Consider the following 12,107-nt stretch of genomic DNA (forward strand, 5'->3'; position numbering starts at 1 on the left):
TTCAAATATTATCAATATATTTAATTATATTTATTTCACTACAAAAGTTTTATTCTCAAAGCAAAGAACCTTTAAAAATAAAGATTTCAGTTGTTTTCGCATTGTGTTTTATATTCTATATACATTTATATCGGTATTGGCAGATCAGTCGTAATGAAATAAGTCATCAGTAGAAAGCGCTATTTATTAAATTAAAATTAAAATTATCCATATATTAAATAATCAAAGGTTATTCTAAATAGCCAGCATTAAAACAAATTTTTTATCCTTTAATTTAAAATCGATATCTTGTTTCAAGAATTTGTTTATATCATCATTTCTTAAGAATTTTCTTAAAGTTCTCAATCTCAAGATTTGTTTGTTTTATCTTTTTGAAATTTGATTCTAAGTTAAAAATATGATCACACAAATATATAACTTCACTCTGTATAAGGTTGTTTCAAAAGATTTTCCTTCATTTCTTAATACTTTGTTTTTCGTTATGCGAATCGATTAAGCTAGAAAAGGCAAAATTGTGAGGTAAAGAAGAAAACTTCTTTTGTTAACATAGAAAAAGCGAAATTGGTCTGTAAGGAAGAAATTCTTTTAAAAATTGTAAGATTTGTAATTATCCATTTTTTTGTTAAAGTTTCAATTTAATCATTCGTAATCTTAACTGATTACCAAATATTTCTAAGTCGAGCAGAGTTCAGAGCAACTCTCTGGCTTGCTAGATATCGATTTGGATTTGGATTTCAAGTTGGATTTGGATTTGGCTGTGGCATGCAACGGTCGCAGCTTCAAGTGCACACATGGCCAATGTCGGCGCTGTCTGCGTGTGTTTAATTAATAAATGCGCAAGCCACAAAGCCCGAGGGGATGGCCGGCAGCTGGAGGGGAATGGAGGCGTTGCTGGTCGTTGATCGCAGGCCATTTGCTGCTCCACAGTGCTGCTAATTACAGTGCGAGTTAAGAGCAAGTTCAGACCGGGCCAGGCCAAGCAAAGACCTGTCGAGGCGGCTAAAAGTTGCCGCAAGTTTACGCCCGGCAACGGGTTGCAAGTGTGTGTGTGTGTGTGTGTGTGTGTGTGCAACAACAACAGCGGCTGTGGCAACTTGACATTTGGCATACGCACGCATATTGCAATTTTTTGTGTACGCCATCGAATTATCATTCGACTTGTAGTAAAATGCACTTTTGAAATCATCAAGATCAGGCAAGCAGTCAGGCAGTCAGGCAGCCAGGCAGTCAGGCAGACACTCTCAAGTGTTGAGGCTGAGTCAGCTCTTTGCCACATCGATCAGAGATCGGGCTTTTGTTAGCGCTTTGTGCTGCGATTGTGTTGGCTGCGCACTTTTTAATTGCGCACTTGAGGCAGGCAGCATCGCGCCACCATTTGATATTAATCAAATTTTGTGGCAAGCACTCGATGGGGCACGCAGAACCCATCATTAACTTATACCGAGTGGCATGCCACAAGTGCGTGAGAATGCGGCCACGTGATTCATTCATGTAGCATGTTAGATACTATGACTTTTATTACACGATATACGAACTTAAAGTCAAAATATTTCAGTTTATAAAAGTTTCATTTGCTTATGAAGTATAAATAAAGAAAACTGTTGAAATTTTAAAAATTTACGAAAATTATAAAATCATAGTTTATAAATTTAAAGTAACTACAATTAAAATATATATAAACGTTTCCTCTCTTTTGTTTTATTTACTTTCCACTTTACTGTTTAGTTAGACCCTTCACATACAAATAAATTAAAATGAGTCGATTAAGTTTACCGAAATTAGACAGCTCAAATTCAGAATTGCGGACTTAAATTTTTTGGCTCTGAAAGCTTATTTTCATCATTTCTTCTTATTTTTTATTGTGACTAATAAATATTGACTAATAATAGTTCAATTTTCATTGTCAACTTCTTAATACTTATTATTCATTATATCCTATATGTATATTCGTAATAGGTAAGAAATATAAGCGACATAAATAAAATACTACTAAATATACTACAAATATTTAAATCTATATATATATATTTCTTACCTAATTCTTACCTATATATATATATTGTATTCTTCGAATGAAATGGTATATTTTCATACTAAATTTATATAAGTTTAAATATAGAATTGTGTACATCAAACAAGAATTTTTGGTACCTTTAAATCTTTGTAAGTTCTTTAAGTTTTTCTCTTATCTTCCCTTAAGGGTCTATTATAATGATAACTTTACAGTTGGTTTCTTAATAGGTGTTAATACGTATAATTCAATATTCAAATATGTTTTGTTGTTTGTTTAGAAGTAAAATCAGGAATATCAACAACTGGTCATGAAAGTTCTAAGAATTTCTGAAGTATTTAGTATATTATTAAATCATATAAAATACACAATTGTTTAATGAACAGCTCAGTTCGTATTTGACTCTTCTAAAAACAACTTAAAGTAGAGAAAGTGAGCAGCTAAATAATAACTTATAAATAATCAACAAACTAAGAATGAAATTCGCTGTACTTTTCTTGATATTGGTTGCTGGTGCTGTGCATTCCAGTCCATTAGGTAAGGAATAAAAGCGGTATAAATAAAATTATACTAAATATACTTGTAAATATAGCAGTATAATATAGTTTTGATATGAAAAAAATACCATTTCACATGTTATACTTATATCAGTATAACATATAATATAATTGGTAGGAAAAAATACCGTTTCGCATTTTAAACCTAGTATATCTGCATATTTTTAGTATATTTAGTCTTATTTATTCAATGTATACCATAAAAAGAACTAACTTTGCATTAATTATTAATCGAATCCATAAATATTGTGAATATTTAAATGCGGATCCATGTGGAAAACCAGAATTTGGAAACAACAACGAAGAACCAAATTCTCATGTGCCAGCTCTAATGTATCAATATAAATACAATTCGAGAACCAATGAATGCTATTTAGTTCAAGTAAATGGCAAAGTAACGAATGACTTTCCTATCTACGAGGTGTGCATTGACACTTGTATGAGGTTAAAAAAACCGTCATAGCATTTTATATTACATAAAATGTTAATCTCACAATTGATTAAAAATATTGAACAACTTTTATGTCAAATGATTTCTTGCAGAAATTTGGTTTCTTAGAAAATATTTTGTTGATTCTTATGGTGAGTTTTGTATTCATCTTAAGCCATATCTTACTTTTATTTTAAAATTCTTTCCTTTTCTACTACAGGTAGTGTCATTAACTTGGTCAAATTGATTAGTCATTGGCCAGCCTAAGGCGTCAGTCGGCATGATGTCAACACTCGCAACTGAATTGCGTCGCTGTCAAAGAGTCTGTAGAGTAATTGAATATGTGGCAGAGGGTCGATTGGGCTATAACAAAAATACAATGTATTCAGAAAGAGAGAGAGAGAGACAACAATGTGGCTGAACTGTCTGGCAGATTTTTAGCACCAACTGTTTTAACTTTGACATACACATGAAAAGATTGTGACCTTGCAACGCGTCTAATTTTAATGGCTTTGAATTTGCGTTAAGGTATAAGCAAAAGACTGGTTAACTGCGTGTGAGACTGACTAAGTGTCTGGCTGTCTGTCCGTCTGTCTGTCTCTCTGGCTGTCTGGCTGTCGCTTTGACTGTCAGTTACCCATGGAAGATATGAGTGTATAGTATATAGAGATATCGATCGCTGGGATCGAGGCTTACGCATGCGCAGCGTCGGCGCACAAATGTCTGCGTTGTTGTCCAAGTTGTTGTTGTTGTTGCTAATGTTGTTGTTGTCCAAGTTGTTGTGCGACATTTGCGCTTAAATCATATTTTATAGCTTTTTGTTAAATTGAATGTTAACTTGTTTATTTCGTTCTGCTTTTCTGCAACTGCCCGCTGCGCACGTTGTTGTTGTTGTTGTTGTCGTTGCTGGTTGCTAGTTGTTGTTGCTAGTTGTTGGTGATTGTTGCTGTGTAACGTTTCAAGTTCGCTTTGAGCCATTGGCCCAAACCGTCAAGCCTGACTTTGCCATTTACGCTGATTTCGGGCCGTTTGATTTCAACTTTTGTGAATGGCGCACGCACAATTTTGCGTTGCCAATGTTGCAGTTGTGTTGTTGTTGTTGTTGTCGTTGTTGTTGCCGTTGATTTGGGCTTTTATTGATCTTGCATGTTGCACCTTGATTGCTGCTGGAGGTTTGATTCTAGCGACTTTGACTCCATTTGCTAGAGATGTTTTCGAGGCGTATTTCACATTGGCCTTTTCATAATTTAGCGAGTAGTATTCACGGATCATCTGCCCATTAATCAATGGGCCCAACCCCCAAAATATATTTGCCAGCCACTGTGGCTGATTTCAAAAGTCTGATTCGATTGCCGGCAACTGCACACACAATTTATGACTTCAAGCGCTTCTTGGCATTCTTCATTCAAACATTCATTCACACATTCACTCATGTGATTCGTTTGGGACCCGCATCAAAAGCAATGCTGGAATTTTCCCCCTTCGATTCGTTTGCCAAGATAAAACAAGTAAGAAAGCTGCAGGTGAGTGTGCTCGACTGTGAGATACCAGGTAATCATTTTGAATAAAAGCAAAATATACAAAAATATACAAAATTAATATAGCACGAATATACCAAATTAATAATCACAAAATACTAAAAATATGTATTTATAATACATACATAATATAATAAAAATATCTATTTGGTATATTGATATGGTACTATATTTAAAATATACCATATAGTGCAATATATACCAGATTATCAGCCAAGACGACTAAGATCCCTAGTAAGTAGGAATTTTTGGCCATACAAAAGTATTTATTAAATAATTTCTACAATTTTTAAGTAATCGCAACCAAATTTTCATGAATCTCAAGGACTATAGTTATTATTGTATATACCAAAATTCTAGCTTTAAAATTACGCTTGTTATTCGAGATTTGTCAATTTATCTACGTGCAAATATAACAAATGCTGTCGAAAAAAATTATAGCTCTATCTCTTATAGTCTTTGAGATCTAGGTGTTCATAAGGACAGACGGACAGACAGACAGCCAGACAGACAGCTGGACATGGCTAGATCGCCTTGACTTTTGACACTGATCAAGAATATATATACTTTATAGGAAGATGACTCCTTCTGCCTGTTACATACACTTCCTGCCGACACAAAGTTTAAAATACCCTTCTACCCTATGTGTAGCGGGTATAAAAAGCGTTTGCCTATTGCTATTTGCATTGTTATTTGCATTTTCGCTGTGGTCTTTGCTGTGTGCCACTTCCTTTTGGCCAAGCTGTCAAAGCGAACGTCTCCACATCAAACGAGCCAAACTTGCAAACTGCATACAAATGGAGCGATTTGTTTTTGATGGGAGGGAAAGCGAGTGTAGAGCGGGGAAAGCGAATACTATGAGATACTTTTGCAGCTGGGATCAGCGCTTAACTCATGCATAACATTTGTGTTGTTGACTGCCTTAAAAGTCGCATCTAGATACGAGTTGATACTTTGATACTTTGACGAGTGGGCGGCACTTTTAACAGATCATAATTAAGATAGCCTTTAACTTCTATCTGTTGAAAAGTCTGATTTAACAGATCACAATTAAGATAGTCCTTAAGTCTTATGAAAAGTTTCAGATTGCGTTAAGAACAGATTAACAGTTTATATCGACTTTTGAGCCTGAGTTTCAGCTTAAACATAATTAACTATATTTAAGTTTAGTTAATTTGAAAACTTCGCTTATAAATTCAGTTTCAGCTTACACAAAATTAACTATATTTAAGTTTAATTTAGTTAAAACTTAAAAATTCTTGAATTCGTTTCTTTTTATTTTAACTATTTTGCTTTTAAGAACTACAGTCTTGAATTCAATAATGTTAACTATAAGATTCTTTAAAGTTTTTGTTATTATTTAATTTATAATTAAAAAAGTACATTTTTTTTATTCGGCTGTTTATAATCGACTTTAAATAGATACATAAAAAATTCTTAATTATTACCTTACAAAACTAGTCAACCTCTTATTAAAGTCGAATTCAAAAGAGAATAAATTCGCACAGATTCCAAGTTTAAATGTCTTCTAATTGTTGAACATAAAACTTTTGCTTAACTAATAAAAAGCGAAACATTTTGAATTTAATGTTTTCAATGTTTAATTTGGTTTTACATATTCATTTCTTGCAGAATTTGTAATAAAAAGATATTAATTTAATAGAACAAAATTTTAATTTTTTTATAGATTCTGTTTTAAAAGATCCCTGATATACATTTTTTTGCTTAGCCTAAAAATACTTAGAACTTAATTTCAAGTTAATATTTTTCGCATTAATTTCCTACTTATATATGTGCATAGTATATCTTCTTATAAGTTTCCTTCCCCCCTCAACAAAAATCTCAACAAAATCTACATTCCAGTCGCAATCTTCTCCGGTTTCAATTTCCATATAAGTCTTAACTTTGTGTGTGTGTGAGTGTTAAGCATTAAATTTCAGTTAATTGTCACGTTTTTCATTTGTTACACTTCATTGACTGGGCGATTGGAGAATTGTGAATTGTGAACAGTGAATAACGAATATCGAATAGAGAGAATGGGGAATCGTCGTCAGCTTGGAGCTAAAGGCAATTGTCGTCACATTGTCTGGTCACGGATCGAGTTCAGTTAACCCAAATGAATGCCCACACTCGGACCACGTCTCGTGGCACACGTCATTGCAGCTGCAGCTGCAACTGCCACAACAACAACAACAACTGCAACTAAAACTGCCACTGCAACTAATCGCTGAAATATTGCTCGGTTTTCATAAACAACAACAACAAACACACTCGTGACTATCTTTCACCTGTCGCGGGCATTTGGCAATCGTAACGAATCTGTTACCAATTGGCGAAAGTGTGGAAAACCCAGCTGGAGATGCATCGATGGATATTACTCAATTTGTGTTACATTCAATATTTCACTTTTGGGGGCACACGTGTGCAACTTGCAACTTGTAACTTGCAACTTATTGTGATATCTCGCAGAACGTGAAAACTTTTACAACTTTTACCATTTCAACACATTATCAAATAGTTGAGAGCGGGAAAAGTAACGACCATGCTAATAAGTAAACCATCTAAGCATAAATTTTATAGATCAGATTTAATTCTCTATACTTAACCTTAAGAAAGTATTTTTTCTTTTTAAAAATCTCGAAACTATATTAATCTAATAATGGAAAAAATGGACTTACATCAGCATCCAACGTTTAATTTTTACAGAGAATAATAACTGCAGTTATTATAATTCCTGAAAATTTGGTGGCCTAAGTTAAGTTTAAGAAATAAACTTTGTTTGGCAATAAATGCCTATTGCAATCGGGTCTTTATTACTTTGCCTGACAATCTGATATATTTTGTATTATTATATGGTATATTTTTCATGTAGTACCATGCTGAAATACCAAAAATAGTCTTCGGTATATTTTAGAATCTTTTGTCATGTATATTTGGTTTATTTTAAGAATAATATCGCACTGTTGTTATTGAAAATGGGTAGCAGGTATATCACACTCGAGCACACCCGATTGTAGCTTTCATACAGGTTTCTTTTTAAAAATCTCTAAACCATATAAATGTAACAATTGAAAAAAGTGATTTTATATCAGCTGCGAAATTAAGAATAGCACTAATATTTATTTTAAACCTTTTTTGGTGATTAAAAACATATTTAAGTATAATAAAAGTTAAATTGGAGCCGCTTTTGTAATGAATACTTCTTGAAAGAGGCGCTATTTTTATTTTCTTTAAATTCTTTTCTATTATAGGTGTTGTTATTTGACTTATGTAAATTTAATATACTGAATTAACAATAATTTATTACAAATTTGTAAAATACGGGTATATATTGAGGTGTAAGAAATGTGTCTATTTCTACATCAACAACTTTTTAGTGTTGCTCATTAATTATTAATATTATTGTTATCAAATTTGAGCTAATACGCATGTCTAATAACATTATTATCTACATAAAAGTGAAGCTATTATTTTTTAACTAACAACATATAATCTTTATTGTTAACCCTAGTTTTTGAAGCTATGAATGACGTGAGTGTTCGTTTTTAATTTTAAAGTTACATTTATTGGGTAATTAATCAGCATTCTCGTAGATATTCTCCAGTCTATAAGTAGCGATAATTATTAGATATGATCTAAATGTCAGCTATAAGTCTCAATTAGTTGTGCTTGGGATGCCAAAGTGTTGTCATCAATGCAAATTTTGAGTGCTTAAAATGCGCGAAACAAACAACGAGAGCAACAACAACAACATCGTCAACAACAACGAACACACATCAAAGGCATAACGTAATTAAACGCATAATAATCTAATTGCATATTTTGCGTGTTGATTAATGTTAATTGCCGACGCAGCCGCAGTCGCAGCAGCGAGTACGCATTTATTATTCACATTCGCATTCACATTCACATTCACAGTATTCGCATTTTGTATGCAGCAACATTGTGCGTTACTCATACGCAGCGTGCGCAGCGCTAATGATCATGATCAGAGCTACAGCTTTGTATCTTAAACTGTATTAGTATTTGTATCTGTATGTGCAACTGTATTAGTATTTATATTTGTATCTGTATCTCAAACTGTATTTGTATCTGTATCTGCAACTGTATTTGTATTTGTATCTGTATCTTTGTGCGTCTGTAAATCTATCTGTCAATTTTGTAAATTACATTCGCGCGCGGCCAACGCGTCGTCGATTGGCGTCGATTTTGTTATTTTTTATGCGTTTGTTTGTTCGCTCGTCGTCGTTGTCTTAAATGCCAATGTCTTGCCCAAAATGCGACTGCATTCGTAGCGCTTGTGAATGAGTTTTTCAGCCGAACCAAGCTGAAAGTGTAACGCGGCGGTGGCGTGTCCTTGAACGCATGATTTTGTTTTGCTTGTTATTCGAGCAAAGCGAGCGATCGAGCTTTGACAGCAAATTGGCAATGGCTATTGGCCCAAAATAAAACTTTCGATGGCAATCTTAAGTCTTAACTTACCTGAGCCAATGTGGCTACGGTTAAGCCAAAGGTGAATGCGATTTGTGGCACTGTTGCACTTCCGGTCGCCGTGCTGCCAACGCCGATGAAAACCAAGAAAAATGTTCCAACCAGCTCACCAAGCAGCATGCGCCAGATTTTCTTGTTCTCCGTGATATCGGCAACGCCTACGAATTTCGACATATCTAAAAGAGAGCGAGAAAACGAGACAGAGACAGAGAGAGAGAGATAAATAAAAGCAATTCGTTATGAATTAATATTCATTAGGAGCAACACGTTTTGATTAAGAACTCGCCCAACGCATGCCAAAATACTAATTAATTATTATGTGAGACTCGATCTATCGATCTGCAATCGATTTGAAAAGGAAATGTGGGCTGTGCTTTTGGGATTTAACACGATCTTATTGATTCTGAATAGAGGTCACTCGATAAGCGCAGCTCAAAAAAAAAATGATATATTTTATTGCGAAAACATTAATTTTTCAGCTATTCGAGTTTGTCTTGGCTCATTAAATTCAATAAAAAAATCAATAAACGATCTACGACTTTTTATAACCATTATGATATTAAATATTTAATAATCCTATTTAAAGTGGGAATTTCAATTTATATTTAGTGCTGTTAATTATCAATTCAGATAGTAAACATGAAATTTTTGACCACTATACATATCTTATAAGAATTTTGGTATATTTTAACACTTATAAACATAATTAAAATTTCAGACAATATAATTGCTTAACAAATTTCGTTGAAATAGTTTTATTATTCTTTAATGCACTTATTTAAATTAGCGACAATATTTATAAACTGAAATTTATTTCAAAATAAATCTCTCGAAAATATGCATAATTTGAAAAAGAAGAAGTAAGAAATCTACAGTCGGGTCTGCTCGACTCTGCGACACCCGCTACCCGTCTCTCATAAAACCATATTCTACACATATACTAAAAATACACAGCAAAAATACTAAGAAATACCATCTGCTTTATTTGGTATATTTATATAGCACTACTTTCAAAATATATCATAGAGTACTAAATATACCAGATTCTCAGGCTAAGCAAATCCGACCCGATTGCAGTAGGCGTTTTTAACATAAAGTATTTCTTAAGTAAATTGTACAATTTTCATCTGATCGCAATCAAATATTGCAGTTATTATTGTATGTACCAAAAAACGCTTCTCTAACTTAAAAATTTTTCTTGTTTTTAATTTTTTCGATTTCCGAGGTCGAAAGAGGGCGTGACAAGGAAATATTGCGTGCAACAAGTACTGTCGATTGGTATTGATCTATCTCTTATAGTCTGTAAGGTCCAGTGTTTTATACAGACAGGCAGACAGACAGAAGGACAGACGGACAGACCGACGGAGATGCCTCCTTCTGCCGCTTATATGCATTTCCTGCAGGCATAAAGCTTCCCTTCTACTCTATTGTTTACGGGTATAAAAAACAATCAACTAACGAACTTATCTAACTACCAACTACCATATTCATAAACTATATAATTGAGGCATAAAATCCCAAAGGTGCGAAAGTTACACAGTAGAAGAATTAAAGCCATAATTTTGATATTTGTTGTACAATTACATTATTTACAATTTGTTTGCAGGTAATTATTGCACAACGTTCTTTAATCTTTAATCTCTGGATAAATTCGCATAGTCTAGTTAGAGTAAAAAACTTCTCATGAGCTGTTGATAAACTCGTATTCGTAATTGCATTTGCATTTGCGTTCGCAATTTCACATTGTTTGATTAATTAATTTGTTTAATCGCACTCGCCCTCTGCACTCTTCGCTTCCTCCCACAATTTGTTTAGTTAGCGGCAATTTGTTGTGGCTGTTTTTTGCTGTTTACCTTAGCTGAATGCAAAAAAAAACAAAGCGGGTGTTAATTAATTTGTTTAAACAAATAATAACGTTAATGCTGTCGTAATATTAGCGCCTCATTTGCAATCCCCTCAATACCTGCGATTATTTGTATTAATAATGCAAACGTTTATTTGAATCTATATTAAACAAACGAATAAATCAAATATTGAAGGTATCTCTTAACAATTCAATAATGAGCAATAATATTATTGATTTATTAGCTGCCTTGGAAGTGCTAATTGTTTAGCTAATTCCTCGACGTGTTTTGGCATAAATATCTCAATTATTCCAAGTGCCGTTTTACTCGAACACACACATTTCAATTAGCGCTATTTATGACTTTCTTTTAAACCAAATGCACAAGTCTTTATATCCTATAAAAGTAAGGTAGGGTGTAATGCAAATCGCATTGTTTATATTTAAAATTTAGTGCTGTATTTGTGGATTTAGGTATGACAATAAAGTAGACTTTAGCTTGCAATAAAATCTTGTTGATATGTAGAATATTATTAGTTATTAAAATATTTTATTATTATTATTTAGTTGTATTGAGATTTTTGCATTCTTGAAACAAGATTCTTATCTCGATTTTAAATATTAGCCAATCTAGATTTATGTTCGAACTTCGATCTAGATTTACGAATAAAACTTATTGGTTAAATTGTGACATCAACCAATTTTGATTCAAGATTTTATTCTTGAATTTGGCACGTTTTTTCTTTCTTATTATATCAATATACCAAAAATACTTTTCGGTATATTAATTCGGTATATTTTAACGAACATACTTTTCGGTATATTAATTTGGTATATTTTACCGAATATACTTTTTGGTATATCAATTTGGTATATTTTACCGAATATACTTTTCGGTATATCAATTTGGTATATTTTACCAAATATACTTTTTGGTATATGGATTTGATACACTTTATCAAATATACTTTTTGGTATATTATTTCGGTATATTTTACCAAATATTCTTTTCAGCATGCAATTTGGTATATTTTATCAAATATACTTTTTGGTATATTAATTTAGTACATTTAAATAATAATTCTGCTGTTTTTTTGCCTTTATTGAGAGTGGAGTAGTGAGTATCTCACAGTCGACCACACTCGACAGTGGCATTATAACTTGTTGATTTTATAAAGAAATGTAAGCTGAGTATTCCATTAATACTTTTCTTAAAGGTGAACTTTTAAAGGTTAAA

At 32.8% G+C, this 12,107-nt stretch overlaps 1 protein-coding gene across 3 annotated transcripts in view; it reads right to left on the reverse strand.

Moving 5' to 3' along the window:
* Nucleotides 1-12,107, reverse strand: part of LOC132788697 (aquaporin) — a 31,042-nt gene that overhangs the window by 3,228 nt on the left and 15,707 nt on the right. For all 3 annotated transcript variants that reach the window (XM_060796218.1, XM_060796216.1, XM_060796215.1), the window contains one exon: nt 9,019-9,203. In XM_060796218.1, the coding sequence (XP_060652201.1) occupies nt 9,019-9,203 (185 nt within the window). The remainder of the gene's footprint in view (nt 1-9,018; nt 9,204-12,107) is intronic.

The sequence above is a fragment of the Drosophila nasuta genome, chromosome 3 (assembly GCF_023558535.2).
Source record: "Drosophila nasuta strain 15112-1781.00 chromosome 3, ASM2355853v1, whole genome shotgun sequence".
Lineage (NCBI taxonomy): Eukaryota > Metazoa > Arthropoda > Insecta > Diptera > Drosophilidae > Drosophila > Drosophila nasuta.